The 27105-nt window shown below is 38.1% G+C and overlaps 1 protein-coding gene across 2 annotated transcripts in view; it reads right to left on the bottom strand.

Annotated features, from left to right (window-relative positions):
• The window catches only part of LOC149310452 (F-box only protein 11-like), a 121959-nt gene that overhangs the window by 18922 nt on the left and 75932 nt on the right, over positions 1-27105 (bottom strand). Inside the window, exons 4-11 of one of the 2 annotated variants that reach the window (XM_089528975.1) lie at positions 23833-23977; positions 17404-17533; positions 13199-13282; positions 12982-13114; positions 6331-6437; positions 6125-6236; positions 5095-5201; positions 4849-4986 (exon numbers count right to left, since the gene is read on the bottom strand). In XM_089528975.1, the coding sequence (XP_089385101.1) occupies positions 4849-4986; positions 5095-5201; positions 6125-6236; positions 6331-6437; positions 12982-13114; positions 13199-13282; positions 17404-17533; positions 23833-23977 (956 nt within the window). The remainder of the gene's footprint in view (positions 1-4848; positions 4987-5094; positions 5202-6124; positions 6237-6330; positions 6438-12981; positions 13115-13198; positions 13283-17403; positions 17534-23832; positions 23978-27105) is intronic. The other variant, XM_089528976.1, reaches the window with a different exon arrangement.

The following is a 27105-nucleotide window of genomic DNA, read 5'->3' as shown; positions in this document are numbered from 1 at the left end:
CATAGCTGGCCTCTCCATTCTTAATCTTCTTCTGATTTCCTGGCTGCTGTCCCCATTTCTATCTATATTTGATCCTAGATATGAGAACACTTTTACTATTTCTATTTCCTCATTGTCTAGTTTGAATTTATGAAAGTTCCCCGTGGTCATTATTTTTGTTTTCTTTATATTCAACAGTAAGCTTGCCTTTGCACTTTCTTGTTTGATCTTCCTTAGTAGTTGTTCAAGGTCTTTCAGATTTTCTGCTTCCCTTATGTGCGCCCTTCTTTTACACAGGGGATCCGTTCCGGACCTCCCTGCGTAAAGAAAAGGCGCATATGCTCGAGCCCCATTACATGTAATGGGGCTTGTGATTGCGGCGGCATGCATGCAGCGCCGAAATAAACAATGCAGCGTATAATGCACCCACAAATGATGCAGGCGCACTGTATTATAGTGTCATCAGCATTTCTCTGTTGATATTCCTTCCTCCTATTTTCACTTCTCCTTCTTTTGTGTCCAAACCTGCTTTCCTTACAATAAATTCTACATATAAGTTGAACAGGTAGGATGGTAATATGCAGGTTGAACAGGTAGGGTGATAAGATGCAGCCTTGCCTGACTACTTTGCCAACTGGGAACCATTCTGTTTCTCCGTGTTCTGTTCTGATAGTAGCCTCTTGTCCCGAGTATAGATTCCTCATCTGGACTATCAGATGTGTTGGCACTCCCATGTCTTTAAGGGCATTCTATAGCTTTTCATGATCTATGCAGCCAAAGGCTTTGCTATAGTCTATAAAGCACATATGATTTTCTTTTGGAATTCCCCCGTGCACTCCATTAGCCATCGTATGTTTGCAATTTGGTCCCTGGGATCTCTTCCTTTCCTGAACATCTCTTGGACCTCTGGGATTTTTCACTCCATGTATAGTTGGAGTCTATCTTGCAGATTTTTGAGCATGATCTTGCTTGCATGGGTGATATGGTCCTATAGTTATTGCATTCTTTTGTGTCTCTTTTTTGGATGCGGATGTATATTGATCCAATCTGGCCATTGTTTTGTTTTCTGTAGTTGACTCTGTTAGATTGGATTGCAGCAGTTTGACTGGGATATCATCTATACCTGGTGATTTGTTTTTCACCATTTCCCTTATTGCAGCTTCCATCTCACTTTTTAGAATACGGGGTTCATCTTCATATGGCTCTTTGTTCCATATGATTATTTGATTCTTATCAAAGGGTGCTTAAAAGGAATTAAATATTTGAGATCCCTGTTCTTGGCCAATAATGATTTTACTTCAGAAGAGCAGTAGGGTTAGTGTATCCCAGGCTATCCATTTGGAACAAACATTTTATTTGGACTCTGATGTCAATCACTTCAAAGCACATAACTGTAGATGACGTTTCTTGCTATGGTGCTTGCCTCCTCCCCCTAAAGTAAAGTAAACATTCATTATAGGTGCATCAAACTGCAAAAATGGTGTCAGTACTGCCCAAGGCTTTACAAATGCATCACTGTAGGAAATGAATGTTTTTTTGGCTTTTGTGGAATATACTAGGAATGATTTATGGCAGACACAAAGAAGCACAAAGCAGCCGCTTGACAACAATGCCCAGTACATGAAATGCAAGGGTCAACATGGCAAGCCATTTTTACTGACAAACTCTTCAATCCAGGCAACCGCAAAACAGCTTCACCAAACATTAATGCAAATACTGGGAAAACGGCATCCTGTAACCAGCAAGCTCCATAACTACTAGAGCGCTCAGAAGCAGAACAACACTCTGGAAATAGCAACAAGAATCTTCCCAAAGGTGGAATTCTCTGACAGTAGAGAACAAAAAAATCTTAGGAAATAAGTGTGCAGACATGTACACAGAGGAGAATATGATGTTCCCCATTTTTAAAACGCACTGAAGACAGGGTCTGTGTGTAAAGCAGAGACTAAGGAATACCAGTTGCCTTATGCTCATAGCCCCATTTTGGAATATAGGCGGGATATATATCCAATAATAAATAAATACAGTGAGCCCACGCCATATGTAGGCTTCACTTCTGTGGGTTTCAGTATATGTTGAAGCCACAGCACAATCTAGTGAATGGCACACGTGCCCCATTATTTTTAATGGGGTGCAAGCATACGCGATTTTCCCCTTATGCAGGGAGGATCCGGAATGGATCCCTCACGTAAGGGAAGGGACGACTATATTATAAATCTATCGAGGAGCAGTAATAGGCTTTCTAATGGGAGGTTTCCCATTTCCAGTTCGAAATTTGTAAAAAAAACCAGAAAGAAAAACGTTTACACTGATATCAATGTTAATCTTAGCCTTCCCCTATTGACTATGATGTATATACACCCTTGATTTTAATATTTTTGAATTGTATGTTTTTAGATAATGATATTGGATTGTAAACCGTATTAATGTGTGTTAATTAGTTTTAATGTGCTATTTTTATCTCTTATTGTATCCATTTTACCAATTGTACACCGCTTTGATCTATAGGAAAAGCGATCTATAAATAAACAATTTATTATTATTTATTATTAATCTACGTTGATGTTGCTGGACACCATGCTTTACCCTACCTTTTCCTCTCTTCCTTGTATATTCATCTAATTCTGTATAAAGTAATGGATAGAGAAAGTGCAGCCTCTGAAGGACCCAGATCCAGATTGTTGTTTGGCAGTTTTTCATACCAAAACAGCAAAAAGTGACTAGAAACCTGTACAAAGCCTTGCAACGTTGCCCTCAGGGCTAAGAAGAACAAAAAGCTACAAAAACTTTGCACCAAAACCGGTGATGACAAAATCTATCAGAAAGGTGCCAGGACTCAAAATTCACAACCATTTTTAGCATGTAACAACCCTCCCTCTACCATCTTATAAAGTAATAAGGTTTTTGGTGGTAGCATCAAGCTAGAATATCTATGCTTTCAGCAAAATGCTTTTCTAAAATGTGAGCCATACATACATATATGCAGCAGACTACAAAACGATAGTGGTTAGTTGTTATGAACCGCTTCCATCTCTGCAATCAGTTCCATTTTTGACCAATAAAAGCACTTGTGACATTTGAACATGTTTCCCCTTACCACACAGCTTTCAATTTGTGGTTATGGCTGGAAGCATTAATGAAATGTATTTAAATAAATAAATGAAATTTCCAATGTAAAATGAAGGCAACTGTGAACATATCTAAACTACAAGAATGATATGAAAACTGGCAGCATCTATGAAAAGGTATCTACTTTTTTTAATCCTACGGTATGTACTTTTTTGATGCTATATGTTGATTCTCAGGTAGGAATAGAATTTTCACACATTCTTATCTCACTGTATGCCTATCAGACTGTGGTCACTCACAACTACTGCAGAGTCAGGCTTTGTTACTATCTTTTAGATATAAAAATGGAATATATGACCGATTTAAAGGAGGCTAATTTTCCCAGATAGCTGCAGTGACACCATAGGTGGCAAACACTTGAATCAGCCATGAAATCTGACTGAGTTGCCAGCAGCCAGAAAACTGCAGTTTTAATTTGAGATGAAAGGGCTCCAATCTTTTGGCTGACTTTGGCTGCCATGCCAAAACTTACACTGCGCCTGTCCATGAGATCACAGACAATCAAGCCTGCAGCTGCATACTGTTTGGGGGGGGGGGGGGGTTAAATTGTTCCACAGTTGCTGAAGCCAAGGTGCTCAAATGGGCTTCAAGAAATCAAGAAGAGGACTTATTTTGTTGCAGAGAGGCATGGGAAAGAGCACAACAGTCTCATTCTGGAAATGTTATGGGCAAAAGGCTGATGCTTGTTTCAATGTTAGACAAGCAGTTTGATCAGATCTTTCTGCCAGCCAGCCAGCTGCAAAGCTGAGGATTTTGGCCTGGATTTTGGGTTCCATTAGGAGCCTATTACACATTTTTCTGCACTGTTTATGATCAAGAGATGCAAAGATCAGCAGATGCAAAGTAAACTAATGAAACACCAGCATCAAAACTGGTTTGAAACTGGTTTAAAAAGCTAACCACAGAATGATAGAGAAGACATGATACTATACTGTAATTGATATCAAACCGGGCAAGAGAGGAAGGCCAGAGATTGGAACTATGTGGCCCTACAAATGTTGCCTGACTACAATTGCCACCAATCCCCACATGGGGATTGGTAGCAATTGCCAAACATGAGGAAAACTGGGAAGTGCAGAACAACAACATCTCACCTCAATGCAGATACAAAAATCCAATGCACATATCCAATGACCTAATCTAAGGCGCATTACAGACACGCCGAAGGGGCGTGCTAGGGTTAGGAAGGGGCGTATTAGGGTTGAGAAGGGGCATCCCTTCCGGACACCCCTCAACCCTAGTACGGACCGAGTCCATACAAAATGGCGGCACCTGTCCACACGGAGGCCACCATTTTGGTGTCGCGGGCGTGTAGCATCGCGCGGCAGAAGTGACGCCACAAGTGCGCGACTAGCGCCTCGCGGCACCACTTCTAGGGCGCAGAAAGAAGCGCCATTTCGGCACTTCTTTCTTGCTACGTCTGGGAACCGCGCGGTTTGGCCACTGCGGTTCCCGGATGCAGCAACCGACAGCAGACCGCCGCTTTTAGGCGGTCTGTAACGGGCCTAAGATATCAACGTTATATCTGCATTGGATCTTATCCTCCATAGTCTTATACATACATTATATATACTCATACTCTATAAATACAAAATAAACCCTCATACAGAGCTGGAAGAATGAACTAAGCCAGTTTTAATGTTCACCTTTTTCACAAGTATATATATAAAACACAAGTGGCACCAGTGATCCAAGTGACACACAGAGTAATCACTTCTGAAAAACAAAAATGTGCATTACCATGCCATGATCAAATGTAAAAACACCAACGTCACGCCCGTGATGAATGTGATTCCGTCTGATTATAGGGTTTCCGTGGTTTTTAACCCAAATCCCAGCTAATGCATTATTAGAAATCTCATTGTCCTCGTATATCCCCTAAAAGATCAGAAAAGATTGTAGGTTTAGGATGGGTTAGAAATCCTTATTTTTGCAATGAAAAAAAATTAACGTAAAGAAATGGAGAAAAAAAATGGGAAAGGTTACCTGTGCATGATCTGTAATATAGAGTCCAACATTTTCACAGTCACTGATGTTACAGTGCTTGATAGTGGGACAGGCTCCCTGGCCACTAACACAAACTGCAGAACCAACTGAAAAAAGAAATTTTTACACATGAGAAACTGAGATAAATGTACATCTGCTTTTAGGAGACATTTACTACTTATGTCACCAGTTAAAATTGAAAACTGAAGTAATCTGACTAGGTATAGGGGGAAAACAGATGGCCTTGAAAGGGCAGCTTGAAGCCATTTCTTCCAAAGACAGATTGGGGCTGCAGCAAACACACAGTATGGTCCCAATCTTCCTTGAACCTGGCCAAAAAAGGAGTAGCAAAGATCTGCTCCTTTTTTGGCCATCAAAAAGCCGGCTTTTCCTGCCCCACCATGGTTTGAAGCTGGCTGCAAGATCTCCAGCAGTATGCCACATATAAACACTATGCCACCTGAGTGTCTTGAAGCTGCCCATGTCTGGGTGGCCTCCTGGCTTCCAGGTGGCTTCAGGGTGTCATCACAGCATGTGGTGTGTAAACGTCATGCTCTGATGACACCTTGAAGCCATCTTTTATGGACTGTCTGTTCTGACCCAGAACATATTACAAAACCAAGTAATTTATTGATTTTAGTTTTCTGTTCTCTACATGGGCAAACTGTGAGTGAGGTGACATACTGCATGCATAGCACAAAAAGAAAGCACTTTACCAAAGAACATTGTGAGGAAAAACTGTATGGAAAAAAGTTACAGGAGAGCAGTCTACAACTGTAAGTCAGCAGTTAGAGCAAAAGGCGGGAGCACAATATTCTACTCAAGAAAGTCACATCATAAAAGATCTCAACTTTCATCACTTTCCTAACACTTGAATAGGAGGTGATATAAGTCCTGCAAAGGTCATGACATTCTAACAAAGCACTTGTTAAGAAGAAAAATAATCTCATACAGACTTTATGTATTTGAAAATAATCTCAGTCTATTTCACATGTGCTGCTTCATGATTTGTAGCAGAAAAAGTACCAACCTGTACAAGTACTTCGAATAATACAGTGGTCTATTATTGGACTACAGTTGACTGTAATCTCTAAGCAATGGTGGGCATTGTGATGTTGCGCAGATTTGTCATCAGGGTTAAACTGAAAGTACACACAATAAAAGTATTTACAAGCTGTTCATTTATTTTCATTTAACATCAATTTCAATGTACGTGCTTGGCCCATGTATTCTTACCCTGATTGTCATATAACCAACATAAGCATCCTCAGACCCCTCCATGAAGACGAAGGTGGAATCTCTTGTATTTTCTATAATGACTTTATCTGCCACTTTCCCAGGAGCTGCATGAAAGATATATTTTAAATTAAAAGTTAGTTAAAACAAACTGAAAATGCACATTATATTTCTAGCCTGTTTTAAAACACAGCATTTATTATCGGACTTTTACAACAAAAAGCTTAGATGATTCAAGACAACAGCTCAGGTCCCTTAAGCATATTAAAATAATTAATCTCAGATACAATAAACCTCAACTGATAAGAAAACTAAACTTGTTCCTCTTAGTTCAACATTCACAGGTAACAGGTTTAGCGTCCAGGTTTTAGCAGAGGAAATATTCCTTTTTCCAGTTAAAAGCAACAGAAATATAGAGTCCTATATATAGAGAGTCCTATATAGGACACTTGTGAGTCCTAGAAAAATCTTTAATTATCTCCTCAAAAAATTGCTATGGTTTTATATTTTATATAGGAAGTACTGAATATGTGATGTCATGATTGTACAGTAAATATGAAGGGGTTGTTTATAATATGGAGAAATAATAGCGAAAGGGTTTATGGGGTTTTTTTTCACCCTAACCTTATTAATATCTGAAACAAATGCTAGAGTTATGTATGAAATTACCCACGGCACAATGTGCTATTTCAGGGTTACTTAGCATGCTATTCATGGCAGGGTTTAGTAAAAAAATATCTGACTGGTGAAAAGCAAACCCAAGTGTTATGTTCTTGGGAAGCCAGCAGGGGGAGCACAATGCCGCAGTTCTACAGCCTCACTCTGATCTCAGCAGCATATATGTGCAATCTAGGTAGCAGTCAGAATGAATCACAATAGAAAGAACCCACAAGATTCAGTATAGATTCCATACAGAAATACAGTATATATTCTGTGCTACTTCAGAAGGAATACTGCCCCCCCCCCCAAACAAAAGGAGCTATCTTTTTGACTCATGACTTCTGTAAACAAGAAAAACGGGCCCTTTGTTCTTTTGGACATTTTCTCCTATGATCCAGACTCCAATTGCCATGGATTCTAATCTCCTTAAGCACATATGAATGTAAATGTACACACATTTATACACCAAATGTTTACATACATGTTTATATACACGAATGTAAATGTACACACATTAACATAAGCTGGAGTATATGGAATGATGAGTTACAGCAGTGATTCTCAAACTTTTTACCTTTTGCATCTACAGTTGGCCCTCCAAATCTATGGTTTTGATTTTTGCAGATTTGATTATTTGTGGTTTGGATGAATACGTTCTCTCTAGGAATCTCTAGGTCGTCCAGTGCAACTCTGCCATAGAATTGTTCTCTAGAACCTAGAAGTTCCCACAGAGTTGCACTGGAGTACTTGCAGATTCCTAGAGAGGTAGTCTCTCTGGTAAAGAGCAGTGTTTTTTTTTATTTGCGGTTTTTTCACGGGGGTCCTTCTCCCCTAACTCCATCGACTGTGGAGGGACCACTGTACATGTAGATGTTGCATCCCCCTCAACATAGTATATGAACAAAAATATTTTGTTTCTTTGTTTAGTGTACATATTTTATTTGCACATTCATGTATATTCGTATTTTAATATTTTACAAGGAGGTAACATCGTTCAAATTGCAACAGGTTTATTTAAATAAATTCAATACTTAACATATGTGTAAATTTTACACATAAAATAAGTTTTGGAAGAGGAGGAGGAGGAGCAATCAGGGCCTGGAAATCTTGTGCTCCCTTGAGCAACTCCTGCTCCCATTTGAGAACCACTGAGCAAAAGACACTGCATTTCTTTATTACTTCACATAGCACACGAAGCTGCCTTATAGTGAATGAGACCATTGGTCCATCTAGATCAGTATTGTCATATCTAACTGGCAGTGGCTCTCCTGGATTACAAGCAGGTTTGTTTCTTAAAGCTCCCTGGAGACCCCTGGTTGTCAGACAGGATTTGGCCTGCTTAGTATGTGGAGATTGGGTATTTTCTACATATTGTAGTAGGTATGTTCAAGATGGTAGCCACATGGTAATACTCTCTCATTAACCCCCTTATACTAGACCTGAGCTGAGTAAAATGTCAAGAACATATGGACATAAAACAGAATATCCATATGAATAGCACTTCAACTTTAAATGACCTGTTTTTATAGTTTCCATGTACCATTCTTCAAGGAAAATTAGGAGATAGATTCACTTGCGAGAAAACAATCCTTGAGACATCCACATCCCAAGCCATAGAGGACTTTAAAATTAAGTACAAGCTCTTCAGTTTGTACTCAGAAAAGAATTAGAAAGGAGTGTGGTTCTTCAGGTAAAAAAAGGGCTTGTTTTTTTTTAAATAAACTGATCCTAGCTATTTTCAAGAAGGCAGCTGTCTTAATCTGTTTCAATATTAAGAAGAAAAAAAACAGTCTTGTGGCATTAGCTTAGTATGCCCCTGTTGAAACAGCTTCAATGGCTGCCAGTTTGTTTCTGGGCACAATTCAAGATGCTGGTTATTACCTACAAAGCCCTACATGGCTCAGGTCCACACTATTTGGCAGGTTGTTTCTCCTGGTATGAACCAGCCTGGACTCTGAGATCCTCTGGAGAGGCCCTTCTGTCCATCCCAACACCATCACAAACAGGGTTGGTGGGGATGCGAGAGAGGGCCTTCTCGGTGGCTGCCCCTAAACTCTGGAACTCCCTGCCCAGAGAGATCAGAGCGGCTCCCTCCTTGATGGCCTTCCGTTGGCAGGTGAAGACCACCTACCTGTTCAAACAGGCATTTAAGGAATTGCTATAAGGACAGGCTGGGATGTTGGACCAATTTAAAAATTCTTTTTAATGTACGTTTTTAAAAAATGTTTTTAATTATACTTTTTTTAATGCTGTGAAGCTGCTCTGAGTCTCAGTCCTGGGAAAAGAGCGGGATAGAAATAAATAAATAAATAAATAAATAAATTTTGGTCTTCTAAAGAAGAAATACTGTTGATATCTAGAAAACATACAGTAGAAAGAAAATCAGAGAGAACTCTCAAATGTGCACTGAGGACAGGAAGATTTATATTTCATTATGAAATTTGTCTCTCTCTTCCTAAGAACATCTTTAATAGTATGAGCCATATACTTGACATAAAATGGTTTATGCTGAGCTGGAATGCACATGAGACTGCCTGAAAAGAGAGTATTCTGTAGAGTGAGCTTCGGATAAAGAACAAATTAAAAAGGAGCAATAAAGAGACATCCACTTATTAAATGTTTGTAAGTTATCCTGTCTAAAGTTTCTTTTCTTTTTAAGTAGTGCCAACATATAAACTGAATTATGAAATCCACTAAGAAACAAATATAAAAGGTAAATATTCTGCATGATTCAGAATGGCCACGTTAGTCTGTAACTATTAATTACAGTTACAGTTACATGTTTCTGACATGTAAGGAAGGAAACTCACTATGCACTTTCACCCAGGCCATTCCAGTAAGTGCTTTCACTCAAAGAGGCCACAACCTTCAGGCCAATAACTGCAGTGGTGGATATTTGGTAACATGGCCAAGGAACTGAATTCTTGAACTATAGTAGATTTTTTTAAAAAGAGAATTTTTCAGTCTATAATACTTTAAACAACAGCAGTAACACTTCTTTCCAATCATCACAAACAATACAAGTTGTGGGATTCCTTTCCAGCAATTATACCACATTCAGAGTTGAATCTGACAGTCACAATGGGGTCCAACAGCAATGATCTACTGCAAACAACTCATTCAGTGCCTGAGGATTACTTTGGGTAAATAAAAGTGCCATAAATAGTAAGAGTTTTTGGATTTCCTGCCGAAGGACCAAGAAAAAGATACAAAAGCAGAGGTGAGCAATCTGTGCTCCTAGAACCACATGCAGCCCTCAGAATAGTTTCAAAGGCCATCTGCAAGCAATCATTTCAGGCTTCTGCAAGAGGGATCTACCTTTTCTCCAAAACAGCAATGGGAAGAGGGAGAGGAAGAAAAAGAAGATGGGAAAGAAAAGAGGGTTAAAGATAGTCTGAGGAAAGGAAGGTTTGTCTACTTTTGGTTCTGGTCCTCTCCACCAGTGGTTTCAATGTCACCCCCTAAAATGTTACACAAAAGACTTACGATTGTATCTCTTCACCTAAAAATAATGAAGATTACCAAAAGAAGGGTGTTGAAGAACCAGGACTACCTTTTCTCTGATACTGTTTTCCCACTTACAATCACACTCTTGACAATTACTATCTAGTTATATTAGGAAATATACTGTTCACATCTTTCTCCTACAGGGAAAACAGGAGATTAGGATAAATGGTGATGAAGAAGGGGTGATACAGTAACTCCTCCAGTTTCACTTCTTCAAATTATCAGACTACTTAAACTGCTCTGAAGTTAAGAAAAATTCCCTTGTGATCTGTTCAAAAACTCCCTCATGATGTCTAGACCCAGACACCAGTTAAATGAATTCAGTTTTATGTTATGTGCAGTATAAACAGGTCTCTAGTGCCATAACTATCATAGGACTCAGCATAGGGCTGCCTTTGAATGTGAAACCTTTAAACTTTCTTCAAAGGCTAGTCATGCCATATATGTTTTGGCTCAATTATGAAAAAAGGTATGGTAAATGCACTGCATTGTTAGTTTTCATTCTACTGATTGAACGTTTGTCACAGCAGAAAACAAAGCCCCAACATCTGAACTTTAGGAAAAATGTTCCAAATATCTTTCTACTACTGAAAACCCTATAATCTAAGAGGAAACATATTAATACTATCAGGATTTAAAAGAGGACTAGAACAAGAACCAAAAATGCCATAAAGAAATCATAAACGAAGACATATCCAAAGTGAAGTTCTAAACCAAAAGTTCTAAATACAGGATTTATATCATCCTAAGAAAATAGGAGGTGAATAATGAAAACAGAAGAAATCTGAAGTGTATGTCAGTGCACAAGCCAAATATTACAAATGTACTCCATATGGAGACAGAATGGTGAAAGAAGTTAAATGCTCTGGGTTTTTTTTTTTTCTTTTTAATCTAGGAAAGAGTTCATTGACTGAGGATGTTAGCAGGAGGTCTCAAATACCTTTCCCTTATTTTGGGATACACACATGACCTCTAAACACTTGGGGGCTTGTGGAAGAGTAATTTAAACCCAAATGACATTGATGTTTCTTTATACCCACTATCCTGGATAAATCTAATAAAATATTTTTTTTTAAAAAAAACAGATAATATTGCCTAGCCACATGAAACTGCTCAAGTATTATATACTTTGCCATCAAAGTAGATACACATCAAATGTATTTTTACTGTCACATAAAAGAACAAATACATTAGCTGTAGTCTGACATTCATCCTGTTTGAGAAAATGTTATGTACTTTATGTGACCTTTATGCAGGCAAAAACAATTTAGCTGCAGTCTTCATGCTAAGATTAAGTTTCTGCTAAGATTCTTATAGCTAAACAAGTGGTCTGTCTATGAACAAGAACACAATATTTAAGAAACTTCTACAGGATAATACACAAACAGCTGGACAGCTCATTTTTGCCAAAATCATGGATGGGGAAATACTATGCATGAGAGACATTCTATGCTGAACACTATTTTTTCTACAAACAAAAATAAGGACATGGATATCTATTTCCGGTCTTACTGACCTTCTGTAAAACTAGCGGAAATGCAAAATTACACAAAGCATAGGGAACTGTCAAGGGTGGGGGAGACTGATTGACCTGCTGTACCCTGACCCTTGAAATTTGGAGAAGAAACAACATCGCCTCCTCATACTCCAGAATGAAATTATGCAATGTTTTTTGCTCTCCACTCAACTGTTTTAAGTCCAGTACTGTCTTTTCAAACCAGGAAGTAAACTTGAAATAAATTGGATGTTTGCTTTCTGGGCCTTTGAAAGGGCCTTTCCTACGGTCCTCTCTCAGAAGGCCTCCAGGACCAACTCCAAATTGCAAAATTGCCTCCAGGATCATGAGGGGCATTTGTAGTAATTAAATAAACACATAATCATTTTTCTGGTGCTCAAGACCACAGGCACCTCAAAGAGCTTCCATTTGGCATATGGAACTACCCTGAGTTCCTCGTAATATTTTCTGAATCAAAGAACTACTTTTAAAATAATGTACAGCGTCCCTCCAGATTCTCAGGGGATTGTTCGCCCCTTCCCCGAATCTAGGAAAACGCAAATATTGCCATTGGTTATAATAGCTGCACACTCCCGTGCATGCGCCATTTTATCCCTCCCCGCTTGCTGTCCGCGAAAGACCAAGACCACAGATTCCAAGTCCGCAAATCGGGAGGGGTGAGTGTATTATAACCCTAACACAAATCTTGAAGCATATAGCCACTGCTAGCTTCACTTCTCATTAATTATGATTATTATCTTATATCCCACCTTTCTCCCAATATAGGAACACAAGATGGCGTTCAAACTTCCGCATTCTATAAAAACTTTTCCACTCCTAAAAAGTGCTCTGTGGAACCCATTATTACAAACTTATCAGTTCTATTCTTCATTTTTTGATATCCTGAACACGGCTACAAACCTACACATCAAGGCAATATAAATCCAAGAAAATTTAAGCCACTGAGACTAAGATGTTTTCCCATATACCTGCACCAATCATGGTGATAGGAGATTCAATATATATCCATTCGTCTGTGTATATGCCAGAATGAACAAAGATAAGTCCATCAAAATGAGCTTCTTGAACTCCGCCTAATGCATCTTCAATGGTGTCATAATACTAAAAGAAAACAAAGGGAAGTTAAATGTTTAACAGCCATGGAAAAGGTATGCCAATATTTAATTAATATAATTTGGAACATACCAGCATGTTTTCTCTTCCTTTATATCTTGCTGGGTTACTGTAGAAGTGTTCAGCAAATCCTGGCTTTACATGGGCCCCTTTATACTAAAAAATGGAGGGAAAAACAGTATAAATATATATGAGATGCGCAAAGAGAGAGAGAGAGAGAGAGCAAACAAATGTAGCATTGCAAAGCTTCTGAAAATAGTGCATAGCACTCTTACATGAACCAAACTCTGTAGGTGGAACTGGAATCCAAGCTCTGCTGCTTAGTTCAAATACAAATGTAAAAGCTGTACTAGAAGATGGGAAATGACCCCTATTTAAGGCTGCTTTTCACTCTTATCTGCAGTTCTGAGCACTGAACACCTCCTGAGTTTATTCCCTTTGTTACTATGCAATGAATCTTATTCACAAGAAAACAGTTAATGTATCTGGTATTTATGAAGAAGAATGAAAAATGTAGATCCATATTTTGCTGATTATAAACTTTTCAAGTTTCATGCATTTTTTTCAAAGCTTAGTAATAATAGTGATTCATCAAATTACTAGCTTGCTAGATATTTTTTCAGAATATCCCCTTATGTGGGGAACCCGTTCCAGACCACTCCCTACATACAAGAAATTCCATGCATGCAGCAAAGTGGCGCATGCGTGCCCATGGGCGCGTGCACCATTACCCCTTCTGGCGTGCATCAGCCCTTCGTCCGGAGCGGCTTTCAGCTTATGCTGAAAGCTATGTAAGGTGTGCCCGTGTATAACTGTATTATTGTAATATATTGTTCACACTGAGGTAGGTACTTAAATAATTGAGTGAACTTTTTTTTCCCTCAACCCCATCCTCATCTCATCTCTTTTTTGGCTTCTCCTCCCCATACTTTCATTCTGGTCTCCATTCACCCTCTGATTTTTAGGAATTTGTTGAGGTTGGAGCTACAAACTCAGAGCTGAAGATTCAGTTATATAAACTCTTATCTTCACCAGGTCTAATCAGAAGTAAATCTCAGGGAGCCCCTTTGTAATCCTTCAGTGGATTTATTATTGTTCACACAGGACTGGGCACTTGGACAATTAAGTGCAAGCTTAGAAAAGGCAACACACTGTATAACCTTTTAAAAGCAAAATACAACTAAAAAACTAAAAAGGTAAAACACAATTAAATGTATAAAATTCTATTTTAAAAACACAAATTAAAAATGCAATATAATTTTTTAAAAAGCAAAGCAAAATAGAAACAGCGCCCCAATTAAAATCACCAACTGCTACCACATATTAAAAACCAAATGGTAATAAGTTAATAGCACTAAAAAAGAGGATAATCAAAAAGTGACCCATCAAAAAGAAGGAGAAGCCTGTGTAGCTATAGCTGCTCCAGCTGTGGGGTGTTGGGAATTTCTGTGTTGGTTCTCTGTATCCATGGATTCTTCTTCCATAGATTCAAGCATCCACGGCTTGAAAATGTTTTTTAAAAAATATCAATTCCAAAAAGCAAAACTTGATTTTGCCATTTTATATAAGGGACACAATTTTACTATCCATAGTATTTAATGGGACTTTAGTAATCATGGATTTTGATATCCATGGAGGGTCTTGAAACGAAACTCCAGGGCAACCCTAATCCAAAACTATCACAGGTTTTTCTTGGCAAATTTCTTGGCAGATAATGTTTATTTTGCCTATTGTAGGCAGACACACACAAGAACAGAAGGATTGGCTACATAGAATCATGCTCTTTCCCAGCTCAGAGTTTATTGCTTTGTTTACTGCAGACATAATGCTCCAAACTAGCATCAAATGTGTTTCTCCAGCCCTCCTTCACAATCATGCCAAACATTCTAAGTTTAAAAAAGAAAAAAGAAAGAAAAAAGAAAATAAGAAAGAAAAAAAGAAAAATAGATTTTGGAGTATTTTTATAGAATGTATTAATAAAATGTTTAAGATAAGATGGTTATATGTTTGTTTCCTCAAAATAATTTCTAAAAGCTATGCCATAGGAATATTTCTATGTAATACAGTGGCAACTGATGGTTGATAGTACAATATTGTTGGGGGGGTTGCCTATTTTTTTTCTTTGCATATTCTTAATAAATCATTATAACCAGTAAAATCAAACAGGTTCCTTACAGTTTAGGGCCTTGTAACTCCATTTGTGACAAAAGATAATAATATGAAAAAATAAATTCAATTTTGAAATACCAAACACAACAGTTTTATGTCAAACAAAATTATACATAATAGATTTGCTCATAAAGTTACAACGTGACTTTTAATCTGTAAAGAATGCTACCAATCACATTTCTTTCACTTCCCCCCCAAAAAAATTTCTTTCACTTCCCCCCCCCCCAAAAAAATCCCTCCCAAGAAAGAAATTGATTTTTTTTCTCTATGGCTTCATCATTTCCAGCCATTTACATCTCTAGTCCTACACTTTAGAATAGGCTTTCCCAACCTAACAGTTCCAGATGATGTGGACTACCACCATCCACAGACAACAATTTCATTATGGGCTTTATAGTCCATGGACAGTGGGATCTAGGTTGGGGAAAGGACAAAGAAAGCAATTCTAAAAGTGCCAATTACCAAATGTGCTCTTAAGGTGAAGGGTGAGAATTTCCAAGCCACTGGCTATAAATCCTCCAGTCTGTTGCAGAGAATAACATTTTAAATAATGAATTAACCAATGGTAGATAACTCATCTAATTAAACTATTTCTAACAGTATTCGTGATAATGAATTAATTTTCCAATTTCTTATATTTAACATTATTGAATTACATTTCAAACTTAACATTCCTAGCTCTGTTCTACCTCTTTTGTTCAAATTTGTAATCTAAATTATATCCATCTCCTAAGTATCTTGGAAGTAACTTTCTGTCCCAGAGATTTTACTTTTCCCTTAATCCCCATTACAAACTGACTTTGTCATAGTTTGTACTCTTGTCCCATCACCACACAATGGATCTGTAAAATTGTGACAAGATTTTATACCAAACACCAGTCATTCTTGATGTTGATTCATTGTTAAAAGCCAACATTAAATTAAACATTAACATTAAACAAATAATATTGTTACCGTCCCTCCCAGAGGGTTATAATCTATGTTGGATAGACCTAACCGATGCATTAAAGGCAAAGCAATGTTAAAGAAGTAGAGATAATACAAAATATGGATGTTATGGTGGGTTTATAAAGGCTAAATTCTCCAAATTGTATGAAATGCTAAAGTGAGACATTTACACTATTAAGCAACTGTTTTACTTGCTTGTTTTTTCTGATTTGCTAGGCAAACGAAGAGATAATTATTGATGCAGAGGATAGCAGCTTGTTCAGTGCATGACCCAATTCATTTTAAACAGCCAGGAAGGCTAGAAACACTTTAATTTTATTTGACTTTATTTTTTTAAAATAATACTTTGCTCCTCCTAATCTGTTCTTATTCCCCCATTCAAATTCATCTTCCATCACTCGCCTTTTACCTCTGTTTATTCTTCGCCTTTTTTTCTCCTTATACCTAGAAAGATACCTCACTTCTTAGAAAGCATTCTCCTCATATAACTGAAGAGTTGTGTATCCCTGCTAAGCGCAATCAGAGTATTTTATACTAGATGCATCATTCAGAATTGCAAGAATTAGGTTTCATCTGTATATAGAGAGAGGATTCTTTAATGTAATAACCTGGATAGTTAATGTTCAGTAGATATGTGAGAAGAGAAAATATCAGCCAAGAAGTGAAGGGGGTGGGCAACTGTGGTATGTACTGAGCAAATTATCTGTTACTGAAACCCTGCAGAGGCTGCCCATACTGTCAAAAAGAAAGAAAGAAAAAAAGAAAGAAAGAAAGAAAGGAGGAAATAAAAATTCCAGAAATGGCCAGACATTCAAATACCTTTTCCAGTTTTAAAAAAATCATATTTTTTAATGTTAAATGGTACAGGACTTCAATCTATTTAAAATCTGAGTTTCTCCTAAAGTCTTCCAACAGAAACAATTCACATTTTGATAAGCCAGAAAAGGGGTGGTTTGGGGAGGCAGCGCTTGGAAGAGGCCTGCAAAACAGCCTTGGTGACTACAGCTGGCACCTGCCCAAACCTGACTGAGGTGAGAAAAGATGGGAAATGAGACAAAAATGACCAGCTGAGGGGGGAAAAAACTAACCACAAACTTCATTCAATATTTAAAGCATTCTAAACATGAAATAGTAAGGAAAACTGTAAAAGACATTTATACCAGTTGCTGAAAGCTTTCCTTCCAGGGATTTGGATGTTCATACTCTTCTGGGTTAATCTGATAAAATTTACCAGGTTCAGGATGCATCATTGGACGTGTATACTCAAATACTTCCATATAGAGCCGTTTCCTAAACAAAGACACCCAGGATTTAAAATTGTGAGCATACTTTTAGGCAAACAAAGTTATAAACCATATGGATCAAAAATTATCTGCAATTTTGAAAAAGTGCTACTTTCCATAACACTCAAGATATCTCTAACTATTCTCGTTTCCCATCCATCACAATAGATAAAATTGCGTACTCTAAACTGAATGTCTATGGATTATCACTTAGGCTAAAAATCAAACCATTAAGACTAACAATGCTTCCAGGTGTGCATTTGTTAAGTGGGCAAGAACCTAGCTATGAGGAAAGGATTAAGCATGTGCTTAACATTAGACATAGTCTTAAGAAGCATGTCACAGAACAGAACTGGAGAGAAGTGACCGGTCCCACAGGGTTCTGTCCTGGGCCCAGTGCTATTCAACAACTTTTTTAAAGACTTGGATGACAGAATTGGGGGCATACTTATCAAATTTGCAGATGATATCAGGATACTCTATTGAAACTAAAGTTAAATACCTGGGAATTTACTTTACAAAGAGAAACATTGAATTATTCAAGAATAATTATATAAAAATATGGACGGAAATTAAAAAAGATCTAACAAAATGGACTAAATATAATTTGTCTTTTTTGGGGAGGATTGCCGTAATTAAAATGAATATTTTACCACGAATGTTATACCTATTTAGTAATATCCCAATTATCTCAAATGATAAATACTTTGTTTTATGGCAGAAAGATTTGTCTAGTTTTGTCTGGGAGGGCAAAAAAGCGCGTATAAAATGGAAACTTCTAACAGAGGAAAAATTAATGGGAGGTTGTAATCTACCAAATTTTAAGTTATACTACTACTTTGCATGTCTTAACTGGCTAGAAGAATGGATTAGTTTGAGGGATGAAAATTTATTGAATCTAGAAAGTTCTGATTTGTGCTTAGGAATCCATGCATATATGTGGTATATAAAACCTAAAGCTAACAATATATTTAATCATCATGTGATAAGAAGATCCCTCCTTAAAGTGTAGTACAAGGTGAAACATCAATTTTATAGACATATTCCACCATGGGTATCTATACAGGAAACATATTATAGAAGAACAAAAGGTAAAGATCGACAATGGTTAAGATACAGTGACTTAATAAACAAAACACCAGAAGGGAAATATACTATGAAAGAAATGGAAGAAATCAATGAGAAAGGGGAGATGCAAGATTGGTTCTTATATAATCAAATAAAAAGTTGATTCAAGATAAATAAGGAAACAACTGGTGTGACTTTAGATAAAAATGAAATTGATAAAATAATGATGGATCAGCAAGGAAAACATATAGCTAAATATTATAAGTTACTAAAAGCAAGAGATCTTGAAAATGAAGCCATTAAACACAGCATAAGATGGGCACAGGACATCAATAAGACCATTACTATAGAAGAATGGGAAAAATCATGGAAAGGAACCAACAAATTTACGTTGTGCCAAAACTATAAAGAAAACTACTTGAAAATGTTGTATAGGTGGTATTTAACCCCTCAAAAAATCCACCAAATATATAAAACAGGCAGTATTAAATGCTGGAAATGTAGTAAGCCTGAGGGTAATTTTTATCATATGTGGTGGTCATGCTCCAAAGCTAAAGGTTATTGGCAAATGATCCATGCAGCAATGGAAAGTATTCTTGAAATATGTATTCCTTTTGAACCACACTTATTTTTACTGAATATGACTCATAACGTAAAAAATGTAAAATTGAATAGAATCATTCTATATATGGTTACGTGCGCAAGAATATTGTTTGCACAATATTGGAAAATACCAGATAACCCATCTATCGAAGAATGGCTGATTAGAATTTATGAATCCAGAAGTATGGATATATTGTCTGCTTTATTAAAGGGAAAATCTAAAGAAAGTTTTGAAAAAGAATGGAGTGTTCTAAAAACATTTGAGGAAAAGGGTAAAATATACAATTGAATAATAGTTACGGTTGATTCTAAACTGTAATTTGTATATCACCATGAGAATGCACTATTACTATAGGTTGTATATATGGAGTAAATAAGTAATTTACAATATGCGGTGAATATCCAAATGTAAAGGAAGTATAACTAGAAGGACAGTGATATCGATAATCTTATGTAAATATATGTATGTATGTTATAATGTCGATATGTATTTCTATTGTTTAGTGTAGATATATGTTGTTTTAGGGCTTCTATCCTTCTTTCTTTTCCTTATTCTTTATTCTTTATAGATTGTTATACTTTATTCTTAATAAAAATTAAAAAAAAAAACAAATTTGCAGATGACACCAAATTAGGAGGTGGAGCTAATACCGCAGAGGACAGATCAAAATTCAAAATGACCTTAACTGATTAGAAAGCTGGGCCAAAGCTAACAAAATGAATTTCAACACGGAGAAATGTAAGGTACTGCACTTAGGGCGGAAAAATGAAATGCACAGATATAGGATGGGGGGACACCTTGCTGAACGAGACTATGTGTGAAAGGGATATAGGAGTCCAACTAGACCACAAGTTGAACATGAGTCAACAGTGCAATGCAGCAGCTAACAAGGCCAATGCAATTTTAGGTTGCATCGATAGAAGTATAGTGTCTAGATCAAGGGAAGTAAGAGTGCCACTCTATTCTGCTCTGGTCAGGCCCCACCTGGAATATTGTGTCTAGTTCTGGGCACCAGAATTCAAAAAGGACATTGAGAAACTGGAGCATGTCTAAAGGAGGGCAACTGAAATGGTGAAGGGTCTGGAAACCATGTCCTATGAGGAACAACTTAGGGAGCTGGGGATGTTTAGCCTGGAGAAGAGAAGGTTTAGAGGTGATATGATAGCCCTGTTTAAATACTTGAAGGGATGGCATATTGAGGAAGGAGCCAACTTGTTTTCTGCTGCTCTGGAGACTAGGACCCAGAGCAATGGATGAAAGCTACAGGGAAAGAGATTCCACCTCAACATTAGGAAGAACTTCCTGAGAGTAAGGGCTGTTCGACAGTGGAACAAACTCCCTCAGAGTGTAGTGGAGTCTCCTCCTTTTGAGGTCTTTAAACAGAGGCTGGATGGCCATCTGTCAGGGATGCTTTGATTAAGATTTCCTGCATGGCAGGGTGTTGGATACCTCTCTTATCGATTCTGTTGTAATGCCGGCATCAAGATCAGCCCTTATCTCAGAGATTTTATTCGCGAAGAAGTCGTTAAAAGCGTCACAAGAGTCCTTAGTTGGTTCTAATAAAGGGTTCAGGGTGGGAAGCAGCTGGGTTAACTCTTTAACCACCCTGAACAGCTCTGCTGGACGAGACTCTGCTGATGCAATCCGTGTAGCATAGAAAGAGTTCTTTGCTACATTGACTGCCACTCCATAAGAATCCAATGAGTGCTTATGGCGTGTCTTGTCAGATAATAATAATAATAATAATAATAATAACTTATTTATATATATCCTGCCTCCCCCTACGGATCGATGCGGGAGAACAACACAAGTATAAAATTACAATTAGTTAAAATACATTCTCAAAATAAAAAGAAAAAATTAACACATCAAAAACCTATACATGTGCAATATCAATATCAATATCTGATTCCCCATACATGTTCCGAGTGGAGTGTCATCTTAAAGTTTAAAGCAGGTCTGGGGGCTAGGCTTGCTGGAAGATAAGCACTGATGTTTCCGCCAGTGGTGCTCTAGTCGTTGCACAGTCCACTTCATTTGCCTAATATCTTCCGTATACCAAGGCCTCAGTTGGGCAGGGCTATGGTTGGGGGAAGGTTGGGATCTCCGCCACCATTTGCCATGCTTTCAGCGCGGAGGCAGAAGGCCTCTGTCTCTGCTGGTGGGGGGGAGCGGGGGGAAGGTTGGGGCCTCTGCCGCCATTTGTCGCACTTTCGGTGAGCCAGTAGGAGGCCTCTCTCTCTGCTGGCGGGGGGGAGGTTGGGGCCTCTGCTGCCATTTGCTGCGCTTTTGGCGCAGCGGCAGGAGGCCTAAGCCTTCAAGGCCTCTCTCTGCTGGCAGGGGGGGGCTGGGGAAAGTTTGGGGCCTTCGCCGCCACTGCTTGCTGTGCTTTCAGCAAAATATTGGGCAATCTAGGTGTGACTCAGTTTTCTTGGAAGGTTTGTCAGTGTTTGTGTACAGAGAGGGTTGACTTTGCCTTTCTCCGAGCTTGCGAGAGTGCGACTTGCTCAAGTGTTTTCTTCTTTTGGTTTGTTTGTTCGCCTTCCCTTGAAGCTGAGAGAGTGTGACTAGCCCAATAAGTTTTTTGATGCCCAAGGAAGGGATTGAACCCTGGTCCTTCTCCACTGCTGCCTGCTGCTGCACTTCCTCAGATGCACTTAATCTCAGAGGTAAGGCAAAATCTCTGTGTCTTTGAATTCTATTATTATTATTATTATTATTATTATTATTAACCGAAAGAAAGAAGTTGGCAGCATGAGCTTTCCTAAAGTCTGCTTCCTCAAATGTATTTAGTCTCAGAGGTGCAACAACATTATATTAATTTTTTTAACAAAATATTGATGCTTTTGGCTTCTAGTTGGTTGTGTCCTCCATTTTTCCTGAATGTCCTACATTTTGGCCTAATTTTTGGCCTACATTTTTCTACATTTTGTCCTGGTTTGGTGGTAGCAAATTATGGCAACCCTACTTGAAGGCATGCAATAACAGTAATCCATGCCCAAGATAGCTCATCATGTACATGCACGTATTCCAAAACTTGAAAAAATCTGAAATCCAAAACACTTCTGGTCCCAAGCAGTTTGAATAAGGAATACTCAATCTGTATATCAAGTACTGGTTATCCAACAAATCAAGTTTTAAAGATTGCAGAACTTCTATAATTCATCACTCTGTCCTAGATGTGGTTTGGCTTACTCTGTACTGGAATTCCCTAGGAACAGATGCCTGTCATCTTTATTATTAATCCCTTAGCTGCCTGGCTGAGACCACCCTCTTATCTCAGGCCTTTAATTACATCTGCTCAGTCTTTCTGTGGCATAACTATCTGTGTGCTTTGTTTTAATGGCTCCTGTTCTCTTACTTTTTTTATTATGTTTTTCCCCCTGTAGAGGGCCCCACCATTTTGATAGTTTCTGCTTCTTACAACTGTGAAGATGCCCTGAAATGTTCATAAAAAGCAGTATTTAAATTCTAAAATAAAAGTTTAAAATCTTAATTACTACACCTCTATTATAAAGTAAACAAGAATTGGTTGTTAAATGGAGCAGTACCCCATTTTCAGACTTTAAAATATTCATCCTATCTTTAACTACCTGTGTATTAAATGTATTTTTGGTTGACCCTCAAGGAACTTAAACCTCTTGGTTTCCCCAAATTACAGACCTACACACACTGTAACTTCCGTTGAAAAATTTCCATTTCCATTTTAATGCACTTGTAAACTAGTTAGAATATAAAAGATTGAAGGCACTCTCTCCGCTCCAAGATTTTACTTTATATGTAATCAATCCCATTCCAAATGACTATTTACATGAGCACTGTCACTGACTGTGTACCAAAGCCAGCAAGATCTAAAAGTAAAATGGCAGCAATTTCAAGTGACTATTTAAATATCTTTACATAGTAACATAAACAGTGATCCCTGCCCTGAGGATCTAACAGTCCAGATTTTGAAACTTGGAAACACACTAAAAAGGGGGTGAGGAGATCCAAAGTTTAAAGAGATAGGAGAGTCAAAGAAAAATAGAGTTATGGTAAGTATTCATACTCTCTACCACAAATATCAAATTAAGCAAATCAATGTATGGCTGCAATTTACACACTTGTTTCTGAAGTCAATATTTAAAGATTTGGGGGTGGGGGGGAGACAAGGGGAGTGAGTGTCAAGTGCCAGCACAGTGACAGGAGGGTGAATTCAGATTAAATATTGATAGTACTGCTTACAATCATCTAAAGCAAACTAGAGGCAGAGAAATAAAGTCAGAAATACAGAATACAAAAAATTCCACATTATGAATACTAAAATATCTGGCACTATTTCTTTCAGTGTATTTCAACAATGATAAGGACACAATTATAATTCTACAATTATTTCATTTTTAGTGTAGTGCTACTATTATAAGTGCAAAAAAAATCAGCTTCTATGAAGAACAGCATATTCCATACTAAAATATGTAGACAGAATGAGACCTATAGTGTGCTCTACAGACAAGCAGTTTAAGGGATGTGCAAGACAAAACCTTTATGCAATCCAAGTACCTGTTTTCATTCAAACACAGGAAAAGGATTTTTTTTCTATTGTGTTTATCATAACTAATATACTTCAGGATAATCAAGGATATCTTTTCACTTACCACAAAATTGGATCATTAGCCAACTCACTAAACCGTTTACACACACAAGCTGCTCTACAAAGATCTTGTTCCAGCAAGTATGAAAAGATTTTCAGAACCACTTCATCAGGCAACTTTTCTTGAAGGTATTGTTCTGCAGGTGCTGCTATTAAAATACAAAATATGAAAAATATGATCCATGTCCTTAATTGTCTAGAACATCCAACAAAGAAAGTTCTGTATCTTCGGCATCTTTCCCATAAATCATATTAATTTTGTGGAACAAAATTAATTAAATGGAAGTTCTTTGCAAAACCCAGTTTTATTCATTTTCCACTTATATGTACATGTGTCCTTTTATTTTCTGAAGGAAGTTTATGAATACAAGCTTTAACCATTTTATTTGGTAGAATAATCAATTAAAAGCTTAACAGCACAATTCTATGCCCCTCTGGTTACTGCAACTTAATAAGGATAAACATTACACGGGTATAGAAAGTTTACAACAGTGTGATAGTGCTGTAAAGCAGAATGCTCTACCAATATACACTTGATAGTGATACTTTCCTAGTGTAAAATGAAAACATGTAATTGAGAGGGAGAGGAAGAACAGCTTAAAAACTGGTTCAATTCTATGTATAATGTTCTGTCTGCAAATGAGGTGGATGGTGTAAATAACACTCCTATTAGAGTTCAATGGAAAACCCTTAACTAATTGTTCTCTGTCCTCGCCCTCCCACCCACATACTGTTAACTCACATAAATGGGGTTATCTGTGCCTGCACAGTGCATCATTCAGAACCCTACAGCTATTACATAAGCCTTTGGGCAATAATCCTGCCCACACTCTAGGTGCCTTAGCAGCATGCTTTCCAAAGCCCCAGTTCCACAGATGCTAAACAGCAGCATCCAGGGATCCAAAGAGAGGCAGGGCATGATGAGGGGAGAATAGGTGGGGGGTGTGTGTGTGTGAATCCGTGGGTAACAACTTGAAGAATTGCAGTTACAAGAATGCAACTGTTCTTCTTTGTGTCTCTGTGATTCACATAAATGGGAGACTGACAAGGGGCAGGAGTATCATGCAACAAAGGAATGGTATAGGCCTCCCAGGTGTTATATCACACAGAAAAACAACACAGTTCTCTCAAAAATGGCATCTGGCCTTGATCTTGCAGCACCAACACTCATCCCTCCACATCTGTTGGGATTAGGGGCACAGGACCCCCGTGAATGTGGAAAAAATGCAAATAACAAAAACACTATGTTTTTACCTGAGAGAACACTCTTCCTATATCCCCCAATGCAACTCTGTGGTCTGCCAGACATTGACCATAGAATTGTGCTGGAGGAGATACAAATGCCTAGTGGAGTGTTCACTCTAGAAATCTCCAGGTCCTTCAGTGTGACTTCTGGTTAAAAGTTGACCATAGAGTTGTGCTGGAGGACCTAGATATTCCTAGAGATGACATATTATTAAAATCTGTATATAATCAAATCCACAAAAGTCAAAGGCGCAAATGTGGAGGATAAAGTGTAGTCTATAGTGAGAGAAAAAAGTCAAATGGTATGAGCATGCAGCCATTCTATACACATCCTGCCAAGCAAAAAGGCAGATGATACGTACTGTATAGTCATAGCCCTAGTAGAATGGCTATTAACACGAACCAAGGAATCCTTCTTGGCCAGTTCATAAGCCAGGTGAATGGTGGAAACCATGCTCTTCTGCTCTATTGGCAGATGTAACAACCATCAAGAATGCTGTCTTCCAGGTAAATGGACAAAGATCACAATGGACTCAAAAGGCTTCCTGAAAAGATACAGTAACACTTGTTCAAGACCCCATATTGAGGAGCTGGTCCCAAGACTGGAGGATGGAGATTCCTGTAACCCTTAAGGAATTTCTTCATCAAAGGGCTCTAGAGGTAGGAAGATTTCTTGATGAACTGGAAGTTAGCCAATATGGCAAACAGGTAGGGAAAGGTCTCTGTCAGAAAGAGACAGAAGACATTTGAGGACATGTGAACTTGCTTGAGATGGTTGCTTCAAGACAGATGGAGAAGAGGTGCAAACTACAGCTGCCTGGGCCACCAGGGAATGAACAGGATACTTCTTGTCTTATCTCTTTGTCTTATCACTCTGGTGATGAGGAGAAATGGAAGCAAAATGTACATGATGGGAGCCTCCCCAGTGAAACAGGAAGGCATTGCCATATGACGTCCCTTGATGAGTTCTGGGAAAATGTCTTGCAATGGTTGTATCCACCTCCAGGATACTCAACTCTCGGAAGACCAGTTATAGCACATCAGGATGGAATACCCATTTGTGGCATGAATCCAACATTTTGTTCAGAGCATGTGCAAAGTCTTTTTTTTCTCGCAAAGATGGATTAGGGAAATGTCTCTGCTGATGCTCCAGTTTCACAGGCTGAGTATAAACTGGAGTAGGGTTCTGGGCTTTGTTCCAGCTTATTTGTTCAGGTAATGTGGTGTTGTCGGTAACCACTGAACCACCCTGCCTTGTGCCAAAATGCTTTCTTCACCACCAGCATCTTTAGAGGATTGATGTGGAGTTCAGTTCGTTCTCCTTGTGAATTCATTGTCCTTTTACTGAGAGGCCTGTCGTATGTGCTTCCCAACCCTCCACACATGCATCAGTTATGACTGTAATTTCAAGCGGCAGAGTAAGGAAAGGCCTAGATGTTGTTGGGATTGAACCACCATGCTAGGAATTAATGAACACTCTTCAGTATGGTGAAGGGTGTTCTTCAACTCTTGATGATTTGTGCCAATGGCACAACTCATCAAGAGTTGATGAGAGTTGATGAAATACTTGAAACCATAAATGGTTTTTGCGCACATTGTGGGATTGTTTCAACGTTTTAAGGTGACACTTAAGAGGGACTGGTACCATTTATCTAGAAGATAGGCTGCACAAGCCTGTGAATCTAAAATATACTAAATCTGGAATATAATAAACTTCAATGAATCTAGAATATACTGTATATACTCATGTACAGGTTGACCTAATATATAAGCTGAGGGTAGTTTTGGGGCCAAAAATCTGGATTTTAATATGACTCATGGATAAGTTGAGGACAAAACTGAAGGGCATATAACCAATGATAAAAAGGAAGTCCGGCTTGCTCTCCTTGCGTCTTCCCAGCCCAGCTGCCCCCTTCGGAGGTAACGGAGCTGGGAAGAGGCTTGAGGAGCAAACGCTCCCTTGTCCTGCCATCTTATTACCGTATTGACTCATGCATAAATTTTTGGGGTCAACTTTGTAGTATAAATTTTT

This window comes from Sceloporus occidentalis, unplaced genomic scaffold (assembly GCF_023333645.1).
Source record: "Sceloporus occidentalis isolate IW3139 unplaced genomic scaffold, rSceOcc1.0.p SCAF_6, whole genome shotgun sequence".
Lineage (NCBI taxonomy): Eukaryota > Metazoa > Chordata > Lepidosauria > Squamata > Phrynosomatidae > Sceloporus > Sceloporus occidentalis.
This window is presented reverse-complemented; position numbering and strand designations above follow the sequence as displayed.